Source organism: Chenopodium quinoa, unplaced genomic scaffold, assembly GCF_001683475.1.
Source record: "Chenopodium quinoa cultivar QQ74 unplaced genomic scaffold, ASM168347v1, whole genome shotgun sequence".
Classification (NCBI taxonomy): domain Eukaryota; kingdom Viridiplantae; phylum Streptophyta; class Magnoliopsida; order Caryophyllales; family Amaranthaceae; genus Chenopodium; species Chenopodium quinoa.
In genome coordinates this window covers 1358080-1384542 of record NW_018744290.1, presented here as the reverse complement: position 1 = coordinate 1384542, position 26463 = coordinate 1358080, and the positions used below count along the sequence as shown (strand labels likewise).

Genomic DNA, 26463 nt, shown 5'->3' with positions numbered 1-26463 from the left:
AGCTAATAGCTAACATTATTGCACAAACAACTAATTAGAATCAGGTAGTTAAAAAGCTAATACATACAACTAAATGCTAACGACTTGCCAAAGCAGCAACAAAAAACAATTAAAAGCTAATTGTCAAACAGGACCCAACTTGACCCATTTTTTCAGATGGTAGAAAAACTCATATGTATTGGGTATGTGTATTATTTGCTTTGGTTTGGAATAAGAAAAATAAGATATAAATATTATTACAAATTTCCATTGAGGAAAAAAAATAATATCTCTACTCCGTATTACTTAGAAATAGAATGAATGAAAACTTTGCAAACCTAAAATCTTCAACTTTGTAAGCAGCGAGACATGCAAAATATAAGTAATACATAGAAAATTTATTCGAATTTGACTAAACTTTTTCGTACTCCTTTCCTACAAGCTACAACCAAACATTATAAGACTATAAAACTCTCACATTTTTTTTTCATTTTTGCTCATATTTCCTCATTGAATTTTGATTCTCAATTACATGGTTTTTTTTAAAATTGGGAGGTCGACTAGTGTCTGTCTCATACAAATACAATGCATAATTTTTATAAAATAGGCTAAGTGGCGAAAGACAATAGAGTGTCATAACTTACAAGGAGCTATTGTCATAATATACAACGTATGGAGTAATTTTTTTTATTTTTTTTTTTAAATTTTACAATATTTATATGCTATACTTTTTTATTGGACCTTAACTAGTTTTAAACTAATTAAGGCCCGGAATTCTTTATGAAATTTGGGCTTTATCTACAAGAAATCTAGATACATCAACAAGTCCACTACTAAGAAAAGGGCAATTTGACATAATGATTGGTAACATTACTTGTGATTGGATTTAGGAACTCATTATTGTTATCACTTTGACTGTAACAAGTTTACAACTTCCTTTCGATCCTTGACCTTAGTTGACTTTCTTTTTAAAAAATGTACAAATTGGTCTTGTTTGACTATTGGACATCTTTTCCAATGTTTATAATAGAATGTTGAATGCGGTAGTGTTATGTGATCCAACACTCAAAAAATATTGTTGGTAGATAGTTTCTCAATTGGTTTAAAAATCAGTTTTTTACTTTTTTTAGCCTAAATGAAAATGCTTACATGAACACAGGTTCTCATTCTAGAATTTGGTTGTTATCTCTCAAAGATAACTTTATATAAATATCTAATTATATAACAACTGCTTATATGTGTTAAGTGAACGAGCTAACAACCAACAAGCAAAATGATTATCCAATAAGTCAAATGTACCTCCATAGGAAAGTTTTTGAAAACTACATATAAAAAAAAAGAAGGCTTGAAATCTTGAATACTTCTAGCAGCCAAATATTTTTAAACATTACTGAAACTAGTAGTTTGTGTGGTTTTAATTCATAAAGAGAATTCCTAATTATATATCTAATTATAGCAAAAGTGTTCTAAGTATACATAGTAATAATGAATTTGAATTGTTGTTTAATCCCATATGTTACCAAATGTTCATGAAATAACATGTAAGCTATTTAACCTTACTCTCTCATTTGAACACCTTGTTAACCCTTAGCTTTCTTTGGTCATGGAAACGACTTTTCGAATTTGGAGGAGGTATATGATTGTAGAAGATTGCTATCATGATCCCTTTTGTTGGAATATTTAGAGTGTTGTTGGTTGCGTGCTCGCAAACCATGAGTCGCGTCCGCGCTAGGTACGCGCGGCCGCGCAGAGGTCGCGCCTAAACCGCGGACCTTACTGGAATTTGGATATTTGGAAGTGTGAAGTTGGCGCGGCTGCGCGTCTGGTGGTGCGCCCGCGCGTCATGGATGGTGTGCCCGCGCCTGTGGTCGTGCCTATATCGCGTACCACACTGCCTTCCTTTGTGAATTTCGCAAGTTCAGAAGAGGCGCGCCCGCTCCACTTTGAGGCGCGCCCACGCCTCTTGGTGGAGCGCCCGTGCCAGTTTGTTTTTTGCGAAATTCTGACGGTTAAGTCTTTAATAAAAGGCTTGATTTCAGATTCGAAGGAACATTGAAAATTTCTCTTCTTCTCTCCACAAGTATTCTCTACAATTTTCTCTCAAAATCCTTGCAAACTTTTGTGAGAAAACTCTTGCAATCATTCCAAATTTTGTGAATTTATTCATCTTTGTTTCGATTCTTTGTGCTAAGAACGAAAAGGGCTGTCAATTGTATCTCAAAGGGAATTTCCGGAATAAACCAAGCACCGTGTGGGGGAAATTAATCCCTTTAGAAAAGTATTCATACGCCTTTGACAGTGTATCAAGGTCGTAGTCTCAAGGGACATCGTTATTCTCATGTTCATGTGTGCTTTGATCGGCTTGGAGTTAAGGCAAGTGTAATTAAACTTATATTAGTGTTGTCTCTAGAAATTTTCTGTAATTTCTTAGACTTATTAATACTTGATTGTAACACATTGTGTTGTGTTTGAATTATTGCAATACATTATTGTTTTGTAATCATATAATTTAGGTTTTGTTCCCACACAAATTTTTAAGCGTTTTCTTGATTGAATTTGCTGTAAAAACCTAACACCTTTAAAGCAAACACTTCTAGTGCAAGACTGTTACACTATTTGTTCTACAATGTTGTGTTCCTCTTTCTCGGAGTCAATGCTAGATTAGTAGTCTCAAAGGGAGGCAAAAGCTTGTGTGTGGGCCGCTAAACATCCAAGTCTCCATGCGGTAACTTTTTTATTGTAGGCTAATGAATGCCCAAAACTCACGATTTTCTCTACCTCCCTTTCATAATGTACCACCCGTTAATTTTTACTTGACATAGTTAAAACATAATTATTTTAAGACGGGTTTACGTGGAATGTCACAAGCCAATTGATATTACGTACTAGGGTAATTATAGTTAATTTATATATCGTTCAACGAGGATAGTATATGACTGGTTATTTTAAACATTAGCGTGAAAATTACACGATATATGTGACTATCAATTTTGAATAGTTGATTTTAGAGGTTCATGAATCATGATGAGTTACTACACTAGGATATAATCTTACATGAAAGTAAGCTCATCCTTTTCAAGGAGATATGGTGTAGCTCATGATTGCTCATCTATCTTTAGTTTCTTTTAGCTTAGTGATTCATGGGAGCTACATGATTACAAAAATATTCCTCAATGCACACGTAGAATGGTGGACTATCAATTCACTACTATTTTTGTCTTTTGTAACTTTAACTTGCTACTTATATATGACATGTGTAATGTGTTTTTTTTTTCCTTATTTTCTTCCAACTGTCCCCATTTTTTTTGGGTGCTAACTTTTCATTTGCTAAAACCTGGTTTTTCTTTGCTTTTTAATTCATGTTAAATAAGTACATAAATTTGACAAAAGAATTAGAAACCAACTAGTTCAAATGCTGATTCAAAAAAAAAAAAAAAAAAAAATACTAGTTCAAATGCTTTTTCTATTTCAGAATAACAGCTATAATATTTGATTATATATTTTCGATCTTTGATGCATAATTTTAAGTTTTTGACCATTAATAAATATTGGTATACATTAAAAAAATGTAAAGAGTACTACATAAATTATTACTTTGAAAATTTTTAAATAATTTTTTCTTGAGGATTATCTTAACAAATTAATAATATCATGATTTATAATATTTTAAGGATGACTATTATAAAATTTTCAATATAATTAAGGGTTAAAATGTGATCAAAGTTTATAAATTTATTTTGACTAGTTAAATGTACCCGTTAATTTAGGACTAGAGTATGTATTTACTAATTTTGACGTAACATGTAGTCGTTAACGTAAGACTCAATTTTTATTGTTTTATACTATTTCGATGAAAAAAGTGCCTAAAACGGAGGAATCTTGTTTTTACTTTTATTTTTTTCAAATGTTTGTTATAATTAACTTGCCTGAAGTAGAAGTGGAAAATTGAGATAGGCTAGTAAACTTTAATGATAATGCAACTTTACACTTGTTGAGATTAGAAGTCATGAGTTTACAAACAATTCGATCTACCAACTTCAATTTTATCATATGATGTCATGTTTATGTGATCATTTGGCATGAAGAAATTAATAATTTTAACCTTGTAAAATGTTGTTTGGTTGCACTTTTTACTAACAAGATAATGTGAGGTAATTTAGCTACCTTGGACCCTTGGTAAGAAAAGAAATTGGGAAAAAGAACAGTTTTATCAACATATATGAAAACCCATCAAAATGACTATTTTATCAGATTATATCAAATTTAGTTAGTAATTTTTAAATTAGTATTTAATCATTGTATCATGTTATGATTTTTAAAAAATGTAATATGAGACTAGACGTGTACTTCATTTCGTATGTGAATCCATTATACGGACAATTAAAATTGTTAAGTTCTTATACTTCGTGTACATTAGCAATAAATATATGTTAGTCATCTGACCTAGTCTCCACAATATAATTATATACTTTCTCTGTTTCTTTATATTTGCAACACACACTTTATCATAGTATTTAGGGCTGCAAACTATACGAGCCGAGCCGAGTTTCAGCCTGTTCGAGCTAAGCTTGATAAGAATTATTCGTGTTCAAACTATCTTGAGTTTGAAAGAGCTTTTAAAAATCTTGTTCAAACTGGGCTCGTTAAGAATTTGGCTTGTTCAAACTTTGTTCACGAATGTACTCGTTTGCATTTCAAGTTTAGCTTGAACAGGATTAAATCGGGCTTGACTAAATAAACGAGCCCTAATTTGTTATTTAAAAAAATGTTTTCTTTCAAATTTTAACACAACAGAGTTTTCATTCCTTTACATGATGAAATAATTAGTACTTTTTTACAAATATGTATGAATAAAAAATATATAAATTGTCCGAGTTTTAATCGGACATTAATTAAAAAAAACTTATAAATGGACTTAAACGAGTTGTTCATGAACATTACCGAGTCGAACATGATGTTGTTCGAGCTTTGTTCATTTATTTGAAGAGCTTAAGATTTTTGTTCAAGCTTGTTTGTTAGCTTAACAAACGCGTTATAATCAAGCTTTGACCGAGCTTGTTCGCGAGTAGTTTACGAACGTATTAGCTCATTTACACCCCTAATGGTATTTAAGAAAAGTAGACCTCACATGATATAATACACTTAAAATGAGGTTAAGATGAGGTTGTTAGAAGTATGATCAAGTGGGCAATGAGCTTTAAATAAACAAAAACTTCTGTATACATATAACTTTTGTTGAATTTAGGGTAACTTTTTTCCATAAAGCTTAAATTACTTTTATTTATACCAGGATAACTTATTTATACTGGGTAACTTTTATTCATTATAAGGTAACTTTTGATCATTTTAAGGTAACTTTAAAACGGATGTACATTGTACATCCGATTTTTTAAATGTTTGTCTTAAATAAGATCAATAGCAAGCTAGAATAATGGTTTACTTTTAGTTTGAAGGTGGCAGTGGCACAGTAAATTGGATAATGGTAGTTGCTTAGCTTGTGTTGGCACACTTGTATGAAAGCACACTATTTTGACTTATCCACTTAATCCTTATGCCAAATAGCAAGCCGAAACATCAAAAAGGGTTTTAAAGGTCACTATATCTTCAAACTTAATCCAAAGTGACTCTTGAGCACATAATCTTGTAACTCTAGTTAATTTATATAATCCTGATTATCTTGAGTAAATATATGCCTTTAATCATATAGGGCACTAATTACTTTCAGAGAAACAGTTTTTGTGATTTTCATTAGGGTTTAGTATTACTACTATAGTACTATGAATCTATGTATAGCAAAGTATATAATGTACTCTATAAATATATTATATATATATATTATATATATATATATATATATATATATATATTATATATATATATATATATATATATATATAACTTAAGGAAGAAACTCGATTTCATTTCAATGTCCATGAAATGCTTGTTTAATAATTTAATTATTATTTTCTTCATTCAGTATCTGTGTTTATCACTTTAAAGGTGATAATAAATGATTAATTGTCATTACACCATGCTTTTAACTAATTGAACAGGTTGATTGATTGTTGTATATTCTAACTCAAAGAGTACAATAATTTATTTAAAAATAATTTTAATTTGCTAGTCATTTCCATATAATGTTAGGTATAATCTAGTTAGAATTTTTTATTAATGTAGGTCAACCAATAAGAATATTATGGAGATGCTAAAAATTTCACTTCTTTTTAGGTTAACGAAAAGGTATATAAGCCAATAATGATTCAGATGCCAAGCTTGAATTGCATGGTGTAGAGCTGATATTGGTACATCTTGTAATCTTTAAGCTAAGGTCAGAATCTGAGTCCCCAATTAGAATACACGAGGAGCTTATACTCTGTCTTTGATTCAACCTAACAACTTATGATATTTTTGTCAGATTCAGATGATAAATAGACCCATTTACTTCAAGATGCAGATGATAATAGACCCATTAAAGCAATTTAGAAACTTAAATTAAGCTGATAAAATTAAACTAGCTAGCAAGCTAGCTAGCTATAAGGCTAACGGGGAATCTTATAGTATAGCTTAACACACCTATATGGCTAATTATATTGATGTTTGGTTGAGTACATGAGCTACATATGATATTAATTTTTTACTCCCAAGTCCCAGCTTATAAAAAAATATAATTAAGTTCGAATAAATATGTTGTATTAATAAGTTCAGACAAGATAATTTTGAGTTTAGGCATCACAAGTTCAAACGAAACAAAATAAGCTAATCTGTGTAGTAGATTTAATTAGATAAATCAAAATAAGATGAAGAGACTATACATACAACTTAAATTTCTTAGATGAGGGATATCATTAAGAGGGTTCGTGATTCAAATTTTAATGAACCAAATTTGGATAAAGTTAAGGTATTGATGTATTATTATAAGACCGACTAAAAATATATTAACTAGTGACCTGTATCTTATAATTTTGAATTGGATTATCACTCTAATGGGAGATCATAGGATCGGAGTTGAGATCTCTTGTGGTGATATATACTCCGTATTACATATCTTTGAGCAACAAACAAAATTGATGTAGATGAGATTCGGTCAATCCCATAAGATGAGTACTGCAACCTAGCTAGCTCGAATCCCAATACTACTTGTACTTCATGACCAACATATAGGTAGTTGTCTTTCATACAACTTTCTATATATCAATCACTGTACTCCTTGTATAATCTGACTTGTAACTCCACAACAACAGCCATGTTTCCGATGTGAATTTTCTTTCATATTTAACTTTCGCACCGAATAGAATATGACCTAAAAAAAGCATATATAAGAAAGTAGCAATTACATCAATCATCCTTAATAAACTGTCTAGTTATATGTAGAAACATCTCTCTCTTTAAACTTACAATCAACAACCTTTGTCCTTTCCTATCTAACAAAAAAAAAGTCCTAAATTTAAAAGGAAACAACTCCCATTCCATCTAATCTCTTAGCTTCAACCACAATCATCATCTATATATTATATATTATCCAACATGCACTTAATTATATTATATATCACTACAAAAAAAATAGACATTTAACAACAGATTAAATTCTTTGGTAGATTGTACTTTTTCTGTCGCTAAATATAGGTAGCGACAGATTTCAAAACGGAATTACTTTGTTGGCAAAGCTGTTGTCGCTAAATGAGACTAGCGACGTTGTATTTGTTTTCCGTTGCTGAACTTAGCAAAGGATTTTTATTTCCGTCGCTTATTTTAGCAACGGATTATTTTTATTTGTCGCTGGTATTAGCAATGGAAAAAAAAATCCATCTCTAAATTTAGCAACGGAAAAAATAAAATCCGTCGCTCATATCAGCAACGGAAAAAAAATCCGTCTCTAAATTTAGCAACGGAAAAAATTATTTTGTGTCTAAAAATGCTAGCTATTCAGTTCGACCTCACTCGGGTCAACCCGACTCGGCTTTGCATGTAAGGCTCCTTGAATCCCCCAATCTCAAGAATCGCAATAGGTAGGAGTCGAATCCGTGACCTTAAAGTTACATAGTGAAACTCTTACCAACTATACCAAATATTATTTATTTACTTTTACGCACATAATTAATAATAAGTGAAAGAAATATTAGAGACGGAATTCAAAATCCGTCTCTAGTTTAGAGACGGATTTGAAAATCCGTCTTTAGTTTAGAGATGGATTTTAGTTAACATAATTCGTCTCTAAAGTAATATTTTACATAATTCGTTTCGAAAATAATTTAGAGACGTAATTAAAATTCCGTCGCTCATATCAGCAACGGAAAAAAAAAATCGTCTCTAATTTAACAACGGAAAAAAAAAAATCCGTCTCTAAATTTAGCAACGGAAAAAAAAAATCCGTCTCTAAATTTAGCAACGGAAAAAATCTGTTTCTAATTTAAAGAACGGATTTTCAATCTGTTTCTAATTTAGAGACGGATTTTTTAATTCCGTCTGTAATTTAGAAACGGATTTTTTCAATTCCGTTTCTAAATTAATTTAGAGACAAATTTTTTTAATTCTGTCTCTAATTTAGAAACGGATTGAATTCCAGCGCTAGAATTCCGTTTCTATATATATAGTCATTTTTTTGTAGTGTATATGTGTATGTCAAACAACTTAAACTAACCTAATTCATTTATTTACCTCTTCTTAATTAAGTTATCACACTATAATATCCATAAGATCAATATGGTTCAAAACCTACCAAATATGATAGAAAATAATGAGAATATGTTAGATATGAAGCAGCTTCCTCCAGGGTTTAGGTTTGATCCTACTGATGAAGAGCTTGTACTTCATTTCATGTACTCCAAGCTTAAGCTTTCGTCGTCTTCGCGTAATTATCCTTCTAACAATTGTAATAATCCTCATCTTATTCCCGAGTTAGAGGATTTCTTTCATCACTATCATCCTCGTCAACTTCATGGTACGTAATTACTTACTTATCTTTGATTAGTCACTTGCTTAATTTGTTATATTTATTCTAAATTAAGTTGCTCTTTATTTTAGTTAATCTAAAATGATATTCATCACTTCAATAATTTTGATCTAATTTTTTCTTATTGTACGTATGATTACATGTATCTACTACAAGTATGTATAAGGAATATTATATGATTGATTGATGCATCTACTCTCTATTATGATTTCCATAATTTAATGTCATTTTTTTTGTTGATTAGTTTACTATGATTTGGTAAAGTTAATTTTTCCTTAGTGGTAAACTTTTTTTAATTTATTAAGAGAGCTGAGGAACAGTACCAAAGTTCCAGATATATCATCCTTTCCTTTTTTTTTCTTTGTTTAACCGTCCTTAATGTGATTTTGATCACATACTTGCATAAACTAATAGCCAAATTAAATTACTAGTAGTACTACTTAATATTCACCTTAAAATTCTATAATTCACTAATTTATAAATTTTAATGAGAAGGATATTTTTTTTTTCTTTCCTACTAAATCATCATGATATACATACTACTTTAGTAAATATGAGTTTATATTTTTTAAATTGAACATAGAAATAAAATGTCCAAGAGTTATTATTGATTTAGAATTTTTCTAATTTTGCATGTATATAAATGATTATATGAAGGTGAGGCGTTTGAGAGCTGTGGACAATGGTACTTCTACACCAGAAAGACAGAGAACCGGGTATCCGAAAACGGGTACTGGGAGGAATTAGTGGGCATGGATCAACCCATTTATGCTGGAAATAATTGTAACAAGTTAGTAGGGTTGAAGAAATGGTTGGTGTTCTACGACAAGGGAATGTATGCATCATCAGGGGTCAAAAATGGATGGTTCATGCAAGAATATCATGCATGTAGCAATAATAATCTCTTTAAAAGAAGAAAATCAAAACAGCCAGCAGCTGTAAGTACCCTTACATACTATACTAATAGCTAGAGACAGACATTTCAATTTTAATAACTACGTGGAATATTCTATGTGACATAATTAACGTGAAATTAACTTTAAACACATATATTCTGATTCTTTAAAATTCCCGTTTTTTAATTTTTAGGTGTATTAATGTATTACTGTTGTTTTGTGGATTGCAGATATGGTGCAACCATTATATAAAGAAACATTTAACATGTTGCAATTCATTAACATACGAAGTGTATTGATATTTATATATAATTTGTGGTTGGTGGTGGTTGCATTATAAAACCATGTTACGTACTTATTACATTGTTACATTATTGAATTAATATGGGTCATATTATAAATTAAAACTCAAAATCCTTGAGCTTTCCTTATTGTACAAAGCAAAATTAAGCTAGATTGATTTAAGGGTAGACACACATGCAATTTGATGGTTAAGCATGCAATAAGTAAAAAAGTTTCAATTTCTTGGGCTTCATTATGTTATAATGTTGCCCTTAATTTTTATTTAATCTCTAGCTATTATTTTGGTTCATTTGCTTAGGATGTGATGAACAAGTGGGTTTTATGTCGGGTGCAACAAGTATGTGATGAATCTCAATGGATGAACACCTTAAATGAAGACAAATATAACAACGAGGTGGAGCTTTCTTCTTCGGACGAAGCTGTGTTTTTAGCTATGGAGGAGAATGATCAGGATGAAGTAACTTACCCATATTAAAAACATATACGAAGTCTGTACGGAGTAATATATATACCACCGCCAAGCTTGTACAAAAAAGGAAAAACATAGCAATATAGGAAAGAAAAAAAAAGAGATAAAAGTGCAAATAATTTAACATAAACAGTTTTTTTATCCCTTGTAAATATTAGCTCAAGTGAAGTTTCATTTTTCTTATTTATAAAGCTAATTATATAGAGTTCATTAGCTATAATTTTGTATCTTGTATGTGTTATTTTCATTAATGAAGTTTCTTGTACATTGAACCTGAGTCTTTAATCCTCCATATTGGTAATTGATTGAACTAATAATTTCAAGAAAACAATTACGAGTACTAATTAATGACAACCTAAGATGAAGCTTTGAACCATCAAATTATAGTATTACTTTACGTATAAAGAAGTTAGATTAACTGAAGTGTTAGTTTAAATTGATTTCAGCAAATCAACTATAATTGCATTAGTTAAAGAAGGATGATGTTAAATTTATATGAGCTTCAATTTAAACAAATCAACTATTACCTCCGTTAAATATTAGTTGCAACTTTGGGGTATTATTTGAGAGACATAAAATATTCCAAAGTTGCAACTAATATTCAGAGGCGGGGCTACAAATTCTAACAATGAAAGTGGCCCGGTACAATTTTGTTAAATTGGGCCCTAAAAATATTTTTTTTGAGGAAAAATATGTTACTAAATTAAAAAACCAAGGCCCTTTTATAGTTGTTTCACTTAGGGGGTCATGTGTGATCGACCACCCTATACATGCTCAGAACCACCCCTGCTAATATTTAACGGAGGTAGTAGTAGCATAGAATAGCTTTTATTTTAAGTTGTATGTTTGGGTATCCAAATGGCTCACCACCGTTGGGCCTCTACCTTTTGGAGTAAGCCTATAAGAACGTCCACATTCACTTATAAGAATTGGACCGGTGAAAGAGAAAGAGCTACAACAATACAGGCGTAAAGGTGCCTCTATTTTGTTTGTAGATTATAATGGCCATCAAAGGCATCAAGATATGCATATCCTCCCACCTATTTTACATGTATTTAGGTGTTTCTAATGCAGCCTTAATCAAACACAATCCAACTAAGTTTAACTCAATCATTATTGGTAGATTTAATTTAAAACATAGAAGGTGATTGTTTCTACACTAGTACGTAAGCAAATTCAAATTCAAATTTAGTCAATAAAAGATCATTATTCATATATAATACTTCGTATACATGATGATAAGGATACGCTTCAATTCCTAAAATATTCCATATTCGTATTATATAAATCCTTTTTATGTCTATATTATCAATATTCAAAAGAAAGATAAGTAGCCATCATGTTATAAATGAAGATCTTAAAAATGATACTCTCTTGCTTTCAATACAAATTTCTCATTACGTACTACCCCGTAATACAATGTTAAATAATAGTCTTATATTTTTATCTGCTTTTTTATGTCGTCATTTTCTTTCTTAGATTATTGAAGATTTTGGTGACTAGTGAATGGATTATGCTAACCGAGCTCTTTCGATTTGATTTTAAGACCATGATAATTTCTTCAAAACTATTGCAAAGATATATTTTAAAGAACACGGAGTATATAATCGATTATATCATGGCCGGAGTACTAAATAATTCACAAAACAATCTTCATGATCTGCTGGTTTCACGTAAGAATTCATTTATTCTTGATCAACCCATTTAAATTAAATACAAATATAATCCAATCTCTATAATCGTGCTCAATTTAATGAATCTTTTATATGATCATCCAAATCCAACCCATAATTTTGGCATATTAAAATATGAGCAAGTTTTATAATGAATCTTTAAAGTTGATCAGACAATTTAGATGCAATCTTTTATAATGAATCTTTAAACATAATTTTTGGTGCTCATATTAAAATATACTACTCCCTCTTTCCCTAAATTTTTGCCCTATTGCAAAAATTTGGGTCAAATTTTATAAACTTTGACCATAAAATACTCTTAATCTATAAGTGATAATATAATCATGTGAGATCTTGTTGAATTCGTCTCATGGTACATTTTATTAATATTTAGTTTTTATAATTTTTACACTTGTGAAAATGGAGATATAACCGTTTTAAGAAGCTTGTTGGAGACCGCGAAAAGTCAAATGAGACAAATAATTAGGGACGGAGGGAGTATTCAATAACAAATAAACGTTTTTATCAAGTTAATTTGATGTGTATACTCTGTACCGTACAATTACCACGTATAATTAGATTTTGGATCGGGCCTATTCCAATCTGGATGTTCAAAATATAAAACCCCGTTTGGATGATTTTTATTAGGCACTATCAAAGTTGAATTCTTAACAAGTTTCTATCCTTAATTCCAAAAATAAATTTTTTGAATTACTTTTAAAAATAAATAATAAAATAGCTTAAGGCCAGTTCATAGCTCAAAAAAACAAATCCAACTCAAAACTCGACCTAACCTAATTTAACCAACCCAAAATATCTGTTCTAACTCGATCCAACTTACGTATCTGGTCAAATCTTGGCCCCAAACAATTCAATTTTTCAACCCGGCCCGTGATCAACTCTATATATAAATGTTAGATAGGCTGCCAAAGTGGCAAATGTTAGTTGGTTTATAAGGATATGAACAAACACGCAAACATAAGTGTCAATCTTTCCTACTCATCATCTCCAAATTGTCTTCATACTACTTAATAATCCTCAAATTTCTAAGTAATCCTCTTTTACAATTTTCTTCCACAATTTTTTTCCCTTCTAGATATTATCAATGGCATCATCATTAACAAGATCAAGAGCTCTAATTAACAAATTAAGATCAAATCTGGGTTCAATTAGTATGCTTAATTACCCCAACTCATCAAAAACTCTTCTTGTTAGTCCAAATTTTGTTTCTCATCGTTTTGAATCTACAATAGCCCAGGAACAAATTAATTTTACATCTGATGATGATGATAAACAGGTTAGTCTTTTCAGTTGGTTTATTTTATGCATACATTACTCTGTTTTAAGTTTAATAAATTTAATTTATTTAATTATATATATGGTTGGTTATGTGACATAGTATTTTTCTTATTTATATATACTTGTATAATACAACGAAGGGTATAGAAAAAATATAAAATAAATTAAATTAAATTACCTGTTTTTTGAGGCTTTTGCTAAGAAATATACAAGTAAATCAGAACACTGCGATTTTTTTTTTCCGGTGATCTTCTCCGGTGACTGACGAGGGTTGGTGATCAAAAGCTTACTATTATAATAATTTTATGTCGTGTCCCCGTACCCGTGTCTAAAATTAGGACAGAGGCGCATGAGTCTTGAAATTATATGTCGAACACTTGGATATGTACCCATACGGCGGTACCTAGGTACCCAAGTCCGATGAACATAGATACGTGACTAAATTAATCTTACACGTGGAAAAAAATCATGTAAAATAATGCTTAATTTGTAAAATAGACTAGGCATGAAGGCATTGTCTAAAGCAATGTCTTAAGTAATGGTGCTAATTAATGTTGTATTTTTGAGTTGTATACTCGTATTTGATCAAATATGACAATGATGAGCGCGATTTTTCGAGTATAACCGTCTTTTCCATCCTTGAAGTTGATGATTTGAGGAATAGCTCTAACTTGAGTAATATTATATAATGACAGGACTTAGATTTTCCTGGTGGTAAGGTTGGAATCACCTCTCAAATGAGGTTCATCTCGGAAACTAATGGTCGCAGGGTCGAATGCTATAGGGTCCTTGGTGATGATGGCAAGCTTTTGAAAAAGCCGCATATGCAGGTAATGGTTTCATTCATTTGCTGTTTGAAATACTTGTCTCGGTCTTGGAGTTTGCAGGAAGTTTGATACTGATGATTAATTGATTATATCAGGTCGGCGAGGAACTTGCTGTCAAGATGTATGAAAATATGGTTACCTTACAAGTGATGGATACTATATTCTATGAAGCACAAAGGCAGGGAAGAATCTCATTCTATCTCACTACTATAGGAGAAGAAGCCATTAATATCGCCTCAGCAGCTGCTCTCAGTGCAGATGATGTTATTTTTCCTCAGGTAGCTAACTGAATACAGCTGATGATTCTGATAAATTACTCGAGTTCAACGTGTCTGTGTGCAAGGAAGTTTAGACTCAACTTGTCTGAATTTTAAAATTTGCAGTATAGGGAGCCAGGTCTTCTATTATGGCGAGGTTTCACTCTGCAGGATTTTGCAAATCAATGTTTCGGTAACAAAGCTGATAATGGAAAGGGCAGGCAGATGCCTATACATTATGGTTCAAACAAGCTCAATTACATTACAGTATCCTCAACTGTCGCGTAAGATTTGTAGTTTTTGACAGGCTTTTGTTCTTTTATACTGTCTGATATACATTAGCCTTTATATAAATGTATCTCAGCTTGCAAATTTCTTCTGTTTTTTTGTTTCATTTTCAGTACGCAACTTCTCCATGCAGTCGGTGCTGCTTATTCTTTGAAAATGGACGACAAAAATGCATGTACAATTACTTATTTTGGAGATGGTGGCACCAGCACAGTAAGTATAATTATAAATTTATACTGGCCTCTGCACTTTCGTCTGTCAATGATTATGATTTTGCTACCTAAGGCTCTTAAGAATATAAAGCCTTGACCTTGTGTAATGGCCTAACTCATTTCAGGGGGATTTCCATGCTGCTTTGAACTTTGCAGCAGTCCTAGAGGCTCCGGTCATATTTTTCTGCCGCAACAATGGTTGGGCAATTAGCACTCCAATTTCGGACCAGCTAAGAGGTGAGTATCAACTATGATACTGCTTTCCACTACTTACATTTCCAGCACCTCATTTTTACCTATTATAGGTGACGGAGTGGTTGTCCGAGGGCAGGCTTATGGAATTGAAAGCATCCGAGTTGATGGCAACGATGCTCTTGCTATTTACAATGCAGTGCATGAAGCCCGAAGAATTGCCATCAGCGAAAAAAGACCTATCTTGATTGAGGTGAGTTAAGGCTATTGCTGATCTTTGTACTGTGTTTGCCTCTAGGAAATGTTGAGCTAATAATTAGGAAATATGTAATTGTAGGCATTAACATATAGAGCAGGGCATCACTCTACTTCTGATGATTCTACAAAGTACCGTCCACTTGAGGAAATTGAACGTTGGAGAAAAACTCGAGACCCAGTACCTAGATTTCGAAAATGGATTGATGGCAATGGGTGGTGGAGCGATCATAGAGAGTTAGAGTTGAGAAGCAGTGTCCGAAAACAGGTAATAACTGCTGCATTATGAAAGAGTTCCTAGTCATTGTGAAACGGCTAAGCTTTCATCTCAGTGTTGTTACGTTTGAAACTTATGAATTATGATTGCAACTTTAAATCAACTGTCTGACTGGTGTATTATGTTACAGCTCCTTCAAGCAATTCAAGTTGCGGAGAACCTTGAGAAACCACCAGTAGCTGATCTTTTTACTGATGTCTATGATGTTCTCCCACCAAATCTCCAGGAGCAAGAAAGATTGTTAAGGAAAACCATTGCAGAACACCGGAAAGATTATCCAACAAATATTCCTGTATAGTTGATTTACTTGAATCTTAGCACATCAAGATATGTGCTAATAATGTGCAAATGTACATATCAGGAATGAATAAATTTTGTATATAATGCTTATTCTTAGTATTGGCATTTGCAAATGTACCTGAAGCTGATTAAGCATTTGCTTTTGGTGGCAGTTTGAGTAATAGCAGGAAAAAAAAAAAAAAAAAAAAAAGAACTACTTATCAGTACATTCAAAATTGTGCAAACAAGTGACACTTATTTTTGTTAATTAATTTTCAAAAATGCCTCAGTTTCTCATCTACAAGACTACAATCATCAATCACATGTTGTATCTTCCAAAAGACCTAGGACCTCGTTTTGTGATCTTTACGTAATAAAAAAGGGGGGAGGGGCATCTGATTGAAGATAAACCCTGTTACTGTATTACATTAGGGAAAGCAGCACTACAAAGATGCAGCCTTCTCGTCTATGGACTGTTGAATTGCCTTCAGAAGGGATGGCATTAGCTTCTGGTTGCTAGCTATTATACCTTTGTACAGGTCAAGATACTTCCCTTTCGAAAAATACCTCCAGCTTCTGCAATACCAACCATATACATTCCAAAAAAAAAGAGCCTACAATTCAGGAAACATTTGAAAGAAAGAAAGGGGAAAAAAAACAATTAGGGGCAAAGTATGACGCCTTACCTGTAACGACAATAGACCCAGCGGCATGGTCCCATATCTTTTCACGATAACCTGCATTCGGGAAACGCAAATATATCGCCCCATCACCTCTGCTCAAAGCACCATACTTTGCTTGGCTATCAATCCTAACTGGAGGCGCTTTAACACCAAGTTTCTGTCGAAATATTTTGATGATTAAGCAGCTTTTCCATGTACAAGAAACTTTTCTAAAGAATGTAAGTAGTGAATACCAAATCTTACTTTTGCTATGGAGCTACTAAGATCATGGGAGGAATGAGCTGCTTCATATGATTCAAAGAATGATGCCTCTTCAGGATTTTCTATTGGGCTGACATTTACCTGTTGATAATTGAAACCACAGAAAATAGAAGGGAAAAAAAATGAGATTCTGTACTGAGTTCAGTGGAATAGATGTACAGTACATTTGCTATCAGTTTAAGAGCACACTTTGACTGGGGAAGAACCGTCAAGTGATTCCATATAGGTTCCTTCACCGAGGACAGCTGAGAAAAGACAGCCAGTTGGACCGGCAGAGGTCTGCACACCAAGAGGTGCTAGAGGATGATTTGGGCAAGCCAAGACCCCAAGGACTACTCTTCCTTTATCTAGCAATACTAATGCTATTGTGTATTGGTCCCCCCTCACAAACCTGGTAAGATGCAATCTTAGCTTAGATGTATCAAAATCAGGAAAACAGAGCAGTCAAAAGACTCAAAACTAAGAGATATATGAATTCATCAAAGATGACTTTGGAAAACCAATAGTTATTTAAAAGAAACAACAGGGGTCAATTTATCATAGACAGATAAAGATTGACTCTTTTGCTGTAGTATCAGGAGGATAAAAAACTAAGCCTCAGAGCTCTACCAATTTTCTTAATAAAACATACCCTTTAGTACCATCTATAGGGTCCAGAACCCAGAGCCGACCTACAGGACCACTTTCAGATCTGCCATTATCGATAGCAGCAAGCACACCATCAGCCGACAAAGGTGAAACACTGTATGTACTCTCACTGGCAATAGTATCATTTACTAGCACTCTGATACGCTCTAAAGTATCTTGTGCACCATCCTTTCTCAGATCTCCTGAGTCCTGGAATAATTAAAAGCTGTAATGAAAATTCACCAAATTAAACAGAGAAGTGTAACTATTCACGATCGACCACCAATATTTTACCTCCTCAGCCACCAAAGAAAATGGTTCATCAGAAAGTTAATGTTCAAGTACAAAACTAACAACAGCTTGTGAACCTGTTGATCACACATAGGGATTAAAATATTAGCTATTACTTGCCATGCAGAGGACAATTAATTGACATTAAGCACTCATGACGGCAATCCATGAGGAGAGGACCCCAGTAAATTCAAGGAAGATTTTCGTCAAGCTTGTTACAGGAAGATTTATCCAAGCACAGCAAGAAGGTTAACAGGTTGTGGAGACAAATAAACCTACAGTTTCTCTAAATGGCCATTGTTTGTAAGTTTTATATGGTTCTAATGATCCAAGTATAATGATATTTTTCTGAATAAATGGGGGGATGGGTTAGGTATGAAATTGAGTTGAAGTGAAGGAAGTTTCCACACGAAAAACTTGACAGTATTCGCTTATTTCAATATGCACATCGATGCCCTTTGAAAATGGCACCAAATGCTAATGTAATACATGCTCGACAACATCCAACAATACTTCTTTGTAATATCAGCCTCTCTAGACTAATGGCACTATGGCAGGCTATAACTAAACCCGTACCAATGATTTTCTTTTTACAAAGCATGATTGATACCCTAAAGCAAAAAATGGGCATGTATCAGCATTGTTTAAGACATTAGACATACATAGAAAAGTTATACTACAAACCATAATCCGCTACTGTTACAGGGCTCTTGTCCAGTTTTGATTGGACATCAGATTGCAACAATGATTTTTGTACTTTCTGCAGATAACCCAAAATACAGGAGCATAAGATTTAGCAAAAGTGGTATGCCATAGTCACAAATAATCAAATCAGGTATAACAATAGGAAACATTGTACCCAAAATACAGGAGCATAAGGTTTATCAAAAGTGGTATGCCATAGCACAAATAATCAAATCAGGTATAACAATAGGAAACATTGTACCCAAAAATCTACATCAACAAAAAAATATAACCAAATAACAAATTAAACCAAACTAATTCCTTGATTAATCATAGCGTGCCGTGCAGCAAAATGTTTGATATCAATCAACTAACAAGCTACAGATTAAATTGGATCAAGACTACATTTTCAATCAGATAATAGGGCAAATATACATCTTCATTAAATCTCTTCCATTCAACCTAGAATATCCAAATCCTTTCACCCTGAAATCCCAATACTTCATAGTTTTCAATTGCACAACCAACAAAATATGAGAATTTACAAGATCTTTAACCAAAAATATCATCTCCATTGAACATCAATCTAATGAATACTCCCCCCAAATCAACCTCATCAGCCAAAATTATGATAATTAATTTTGTACCCATGAAATTCAATCCAACCCCAGAAAAAATCAGACAAATTTCTAATCTGGGTATTCGAAACAAATATTGAAATGCATCAATTAAACTATAAATCAATAGAGGAGGAGAGAGAAACCTGGCAAAGTTTGGCAGCAAGACTAGCAGCTTTCTTGGCAGCAGCAAGCTCCTTGTTGTAAGACATTGAAGAATTGAGGAAAGAGAAAATAGAGGATTTGGGTTTATGATTGAGAGTAGGAATCACGAAGTGGGTTCTAATTCTTAAGCTGCTTAAGCCTATATACATGGTGACTTAGATTGTTCTCTTACCAGTTGCCACCTTCTCTAGTCTAACACTCTAACATACATTTAAATACTCTAATTCTCTGAATAGATACTCCTTCGTCTCAATCTTTTAGCCCCATTGCTAATTTTAGGTTAAATTTTTAAAATTTTATGCATATAAATTTACGTTATTTCTACTAAAGGTGATATATTCATATAGGATCTTATTTGATTCGTTTCATTATACATTTAATTAATAATCAACTTTTTATAATTTTTATGCATATGAATAGGGAGATATAAACCTTGTAAAGCGTGTTTTGGAGATTGCGAAAAGTCCAATAAGGCGAAAATAAAGGGGCATGGAAAGTACCTTGTAAGAATCATTTGATTTATAATTTCAAGATAATAGGGAGTACGTATCAACTTTTGATCATATTTACATATCGGAAGTTAGACAAAAAAATTATTGGTCAAAACTATAAGGAAGTCATCCTACTCAACAAAGGCTTTCATAAGCCAACTCAGTCAGCGTATACGAACAAGGTCATTTGCGAGTAAAGGAAAGGATAAGGGAATCTCACAATCCTACCCCAAGTTGTAAGGACTAAGAACGATCCAAAAACAAATAAAAAAAATAACTTTTTGCCGATGACGGCCTTGCCCTTGGCCGATGGTGGTTTTTTGGGATGAGAGAATGTTAGAGTAAGGTAGAGGGGGGAATAGCATGGAATACAAGTGAGGATATGATCATCAATTCAAGTCAAAATGCGCGAGTTACTCAGTAAAACATGAGCGTCGTTTAGCTTTATTTTCACTTATACATTTAATCATCATCGATATTAACTTTATTGTGACATATAATGTAAGAATTTAATGCCTTTTTTATATTATACTGGATTTATATACTTGAAAAGAAATCCATAAGTTAATTGGAAACAATAAACGAACAATGCAAGACTAGATTAAAAACGCTACATACAACAACTAAGTAGATGTACCAAGGAGATGTTAGCCTACATTGGACGTTTATGGAAATAAGACGGTTGGGGAGGCAACTAGAGATTTGCAACATTCTCAAGGTGCAGAGGGAGCAAGTGCAGGGTGCTCATCGGATAGCTAATGCCTTTAGGACTAGATTAGTTACTTTTTCTAACATTTTGTAGTTTTATTTGCCAGTTTTGCTATTGTTAAAAAAAAAAAAAAAAAAAAAAAAAAACACTAATTTTAGTACATATTTCCTCCGTTCTTTTTTACTTGACCCACTTTGACTTTTACACTATTTATCACCTCTCTTTTGACCGTCTTTTGTGAATAATAGATAAAGAAAAATAAACATATTCATGTGGGATTTTTTTGAATTCGCCTCATTAAGTACTATTATAATATATAACTTTTATAATTTTACTTGTGAAAAATTAAAGTTATTAATCGTTAAAGTTTTACATTGGCAAGTGTAATAAAAGAAACAGGTGAAGTAAAAAAGAATATAGGAAATACTAATTAATACTTCAATTTGTATAGTCCTTAAGCAAAACAAAGCATAACTGAAGAACATCCTCTCTAAACTAGTACATCAAATAGATTCTACTCAAACCCCCTTTATTTATTAATACACTTACTTTACTCATAGTCAGATTAGTCTTATGCCTCTAGATAAACTATGGGGCTTGATTTAGCATACCACATGATAAGCCGGTTTGGCTAGCTAGTTGAACTCGAAGCCGGTCACATACAATAGATTTGATTGTTGGCCAAACATCCTTGGTAGGATTAGGCGCCCCATGGTGCCACTGTAGAACATGGTTAATCTTAGGCTCGAAGTCTCACAAAATACTTAGTTGTGGTTACCTCATCATCATGACTAGCGTCGCCATAGTGCCATTGTAGGACATGGTTAGGCTTAGGTACAAAGTCTAACAAAATATTTGGTTGTGGTTGCCTCATTATCTTGACTAGCCGCGCCATGGCGTGCCATTGTAGGACATGGTTAGGCTTAGGCTCAAAGTCTTTCACAAAGTATATATAATTGGGGCTACCTCATCATTTTTTGTGATGAAAATTGTCTCGGTAATGTTTTGGGCTGAATTTGTATACATGATAGATACATACTAGTAGCAGTACTTCTCAAAGTTTATTTTACCAACAAAAAAAGGTCTAGAAAAGTAAAATTTAACGTTTAACAAAAAAAAAATTCGCTTTACATGCCAAAAACATGCACCTTAGAAGTTTTGGGATTATTTTGGTCATTTGAATCCGATTTGACGTTAGAATTGAAATAAATTAATCGTAAGTGCCTCATTTTTGCGTGTTTCACGTAAATCGAGGTATTTTTTAATAGGCAAAAAGTTACATTTGTGATAATTTTTTGTCAATTTTGACATCAAATCAGAACCCCCTAACCATAAAGACCATGTCTTTGGCACAAAAATCAAATAATTTTTGAAATTCCGTTAGATTTAATGGTTTTTTTTACGGTAGATGGTGAAAAATAATTTTTAGAATTTTTTGTGTGGTAAAACCGTAAAATATAACTTTGAGAAGTTTTAATGGTAAAAAAAAATGGTAAAATTTTTTCGTAGATATGATTAGAAGAATAATATAGTTAGGATTATTAATGTTAAGATAATATTTAGTGAATATATATTTAGAATATATGGTTATGCTAGTATATCTTTTACGAAAATTATTTCCTATCTTATAAGCGTAAATTTTGTATAAATACTCTACATATTGATCAATAATAATCAAGACCATGCTATTATCTAACTTAGCTTGGAACGAATGAAATCCATAAGTTGGAAACAACACTGAACATTGCAAGACTAAAATAAAGACGTTACATACATACAACAACTTAGTACTAATCCTTAAGCATAACAAAGCATAACTAATTAATGAACGTTCACTCTAAATAGTACATGAATAGATTTGAAACAACAAACCCCCTTTATTTATTAATAGACACTTACTTAACTCATAGTCAGATTAGTCTTATGCCACTAGATAAACTATGGGGCTTGATCTAGCATGCTACACCATAAGCCGGTTAAGCTAGTTGAACTCGAACCCGGTCACAACAGATTTGATTGTTGGCCAAACATCCTTGGTAGGATTAGCCGCCCCATGGTGCCATTGAAGAACATGGTTAACCTTAGGCTCGAAATCTCTCACAAAATACTTGGTTGTGGATACCTCATCATCATGGCTAGCCGCGCCATGGTGCCATTGTAGAACATGGTTAGGCTTAGGCACAAAATCTTTAACAAAATACGCGCTTGTTGTTTCCCCATTTTTCGAATTAGGATTCGTATCCAAGTATTGCCACTGATTAGGCTTAAACTTAAAGTCTTTCACAATAGAATTAAATTTTTGTACATCATTAGACTTGAAGCCTACTAGGGCTTCAATTGCTTTCTTCCCCCAATACTCGCCGGAGTATTGGGGTCCCTCGTTCGACTTTATGCCTGAAAGGGTTTCAATTGCTTTCTTTCCCCAATACTCTCCCACGCTGTCGTCATTACATCCATGAGCTACGTTGACAACCTGTATGTATAAATATGTAAATCTATAAGATGTCTCATTTTAATTGTCAAATTTTTCTAATTTGCATTTCTCAACAATTTCTATTAATCAATCAAAAAGATAGGAAGCATAACGATAAAGGATGTGGCTTAATTATTTTTTTCAATTTTGGAGTACGTTTGACAACTAATAAAAAAGGAAGTCCCAGTTTCTCATAGTGAGAAATAAAATCTTGTTTCTCACATGGAATTTTTGTAAATAAACCAATAATTTTATTCAACTTTTTTCAACTGTGGATCACATAATAATGAAAAAATTATTGATTTATTCACGAAAATGCCCCATGAAAAACTAAATCCGTTTCTCACTATGAGAAACAAGGAATTTCCCCTAATAAAATGAGACGGTGAGAGTATAATGTAATAACTCATTATATACTCCGTATTTTAATAAAAAAAAAAAAAAAGAAGTTATATAATTCAACAATGAAAGAATGAAAACAATCATCTAACATGCATTATATCGTTGTATTTAAACAACTAGCCATTTTTTTTATAAGGGTTTTTTTATGAAGGAAGTACTTCATAGTTAACTGCAAGAAGAAGCCAATAATCCTATACAACTAACTAGAATGGTATTCACGCGAATATGTTCTCAAATAATGTATACAGAGTACTTCAAAAGAAGAATAACCACACCTAAAGATAAAAAAATCAAAATAATAACAGAGCACATTGTACAAAAAAAAAATGTATCAAAAAAAAAAATGTTGTAGTATTAAAAAAAGCTAGAGAAGATAAATGCTTACCAATAGAAGTGCCAGAAGAAGAGTAGAAGTAATAGATAGCTTCATTTTTCTCAAATGTCTCCAACAACTTGTTTTGTATATTCCCTAGCCAAGCCACTTGCATAAGAGCGATATATATAGACTTATTTTACATTATTTTAAATAGCTTAGGTTGTTAGCTTGGAGCTTCTCTTTTAATTTTAGAGGATTCTGAAATCGATTATCATCACTCAATCTTGTAGCTATCTAAACACTAAAATAATAATAATAAATTATTATAAAAACACGGCTTACTAAAGCTACACAGACTAAGAAACTTTCTCTGTTTTTTTATACTTAACCTGACCTGTTTCATTTATCAAGTTTGCCCATGCAAAACTTTAGCCATTACTAACTTTAATTCTCCATAAGTAAAAATTATAAAAGTTATATATTATATATGATAGTACTTATTGTGACGATTCTAATAAGGAGATCCCACATGAATATGTTTTTCCTTGCAAATAATACACAAAATACGACCAAAGAAGAAATGGCGATTAATAGTATAAAAGTCAAAGCGAATCATATAAAAAAACGGATAAAGTATTAAATAAATCTTAGCGAGTAGTTTATGAACTTATCAAAATAGGAATAAACTAGATTATGAAACATCCATGTAAAACATGATCAAATTTCGAACATCTTTATGAAACTGAGAAAATATAAATTTTAAGAGCCAACAGTTGATGCAAAAATAAGCTATTACTCGTTATTTAAATTTAGATTTTGTATATTCGCTTTATTCATTAGTTATATTGTTTTATAAGTAGGTGATAAATGAGCCAATTAAATTTTAATACTTTACAAATGTTAAGGTGTTTCATCTCATCATCTGTTTTAAGATTGTAGCACTATTTCTTTCTGATTATTAATTAATCATACTACCTCGTACTGTCGTACACACGCAGTATATAGGATTATAGGAAGGTTGGCCGGTTATTGTTTACACCTTATCGAGTCCTAATTTTCTTTTAAATATGTAAGTACTTGATGAGTCTACCCGTTCTTTAGAAAGGCGGGTGTACGTTAATTTATTGTAAAACGAGTTAAAGTTATGTTAAAAGTATTTAAGGTTATCCTTTATACTGTAAAAGTTATTATTTTTCTATTAATAAATTCTATCTTGCAAAAAACTTGTAATGTATCATGAATTTATAAGTAATTACACATTAAAATAAAATTCAAACCTACGATAAATTAAAAATTACCCTTTGAGTGGTAAAAGTTACCATAAAAATAGTTAAAGTTATGCTCAAACTGACGGTTTTACAATAAAATTAATGTACACCCATTGTACACAAGACTTATTGTAACCAAAATGGATTGGTAACTTGAAAATATACTCCTACTTTTTTGTCTTAACTCTATGTATAAAAAGTAGAGGTGATCAAAGTTGGTTCGGTTCGTCGGCCCGGCCCGACCCATCCTGATTTTGGGCAGATTTTTTGGCCCGAAAATTTTTTTTTTGGGCGGGTTTGGGAATGTGTTTTTATGCATATTTAGTTGATTTTTTTGGCCCGATCATTTTGTGCGGGTTTGGACACAAAAAATTTGGCCCGAAGTTTGGCCCGACCCGACCCGAGAATTGGGCACAACTTTTTAGCTTTGGCCCGGCCCGGCCCACCCAATGATCACCTCTAATAAAAAGGATATTTGTTTTTTTTTTTTTTTTTTTTTTTTTTTGAAAAAAGTATATTTGTTTTATTTACCTTATGTTCACTTGTATAGTATTATAAAATTAAAATCAGATAGAGACATAGAGTTAATAATAATAAGATAAAAAAAAAGTTTAAATAGATAAATTCATTAAATATAATAAGAATTAATAAGTGCTTATTCAAATTCATTTAATAGCTAAATTATAGCAAAAAAATTATGCGAGTAAAACACACTCTAAGCTTAGACACATGCAATGAACATCACAGAGATCGAATTGGTAAGAGGAGTTTACAAACCATTTAATGGTTGTGTTTCTCAAATAGATGTTCAAAATAATATGGGACCAATGAAAAGTGTCGAACATCACATGCGTTACTTCCCTCAATTATATCTCTCTCTTGCATTGCATGCTTTTATTTTTGGATAGAATTCTTTCAAAACTTGTTGGAAACAGACTTATGACAATGCCAAGTGTTAAACCTAATCTAACCATGATTTAAAAGCACGAATTGTAATGCATGACTGCTCAAAGACATGCAACATGCAAGACATACAATTGGACAATTTTAATCAATTTAATTTCCAAAAACTAAGTTCTCAAGCCTTTAACAATATCAAGACAATCCTGACCGTTAATAATATTATCCAAACAATCTTATCTTTGAATAATCACCAATAGCTATGCATGCGCATGCACAATAATAGGCTTATAGTTATGCATGGTATATTGACATGCAAGACGTACATTTGTCATTGCTTATCTGTTTTTCTAAATATTTTTTTTTTAATACTTTACATGATATGTTTCTTTAATATACTACCTCCGTCACATATTAGCT

The 26463-nt window shown here is 32.1% G+C and overlaps 3 protein-coding genes and 1 pseudogene across 3 annotated transcripts; 2 read left to right on the top strand and 2 right to left on the bottom strand.

The window, feature by feature from the left end:
• The first annotated feature begins 8610 nt into the window (after positions 1–8610).
• LOC110695162 (NAC domain-containing protein 104-like) lies at positions 8611–10869 on the top strand. The gene is made up of 3 exons (XM_021872379.1): positions 8611–8917; positions 9587–9867; positions 10427–10869. The coding sequence occupies exons 1-3, from the start codon at positions 8680–8682 to the stop codon at positions 10601–10603; spliced, it is 696 nt and encodes a 231-aa protein (XP_021728071.1). The 5' UTR covers positions 8611–8679; the 3' UTR covers positions 10604–10869.
• Positions 10870–13212: 2343 nt separating this feature from the next.
• LOC110695160 (2-oxoisovalerate dehydrogenase subunit alpha 1, mitochondrial-like) lies at positions 13213–16367 on the top strand. The gene is made up of 9 exons (XM_021872378.1): positions 13213–13567; positions 14265–14399; positions 14492–14674; positions 14780–14937; positions 15055–15154; positions 15279–15390; positions 15459–15598; positions 15683–15868; positions 16008–16367. Exons 1-9 carry the CDS (start codon positions 13376–13378, stop codon positions 16173–16175), a joined length of 1374 nt encoding a protein of 457 aa, XP_021728070.1. The 5' UTR covers positions 13213–13375; the 3' UTR covers positions 16176–16367.
• An 18-nt stretch (positions 16368–16385) lies between these two features.
• On the bottom strand, positions 16386–19728 carry LOC110695161 (annotated as a pseudogene).
• Positions 19729–22539: 2811 nt separating this feature from the next.
• Positions 22540–24253, bottom strand: LOC110695359. Its single transcript, XM_021872604.1, has 2 exons — positions 23945–24253; positions 22540–23157 (listed from the first exon to the last, which is right to left on the bottom strand). Exons 1-2 carry the CDS (start codon positions 23987–23989, stop codon positions 22666–22668), a joined length of 537 nt encoding a protein of 178 aa, XP_021728296.1. The 5' UTR covers positions 23990–24253; the 3' UTR covers positions 22540–22665.
• Between the last annotated feature and the right edge of the window lie 2210 nt (positions 24254–26463).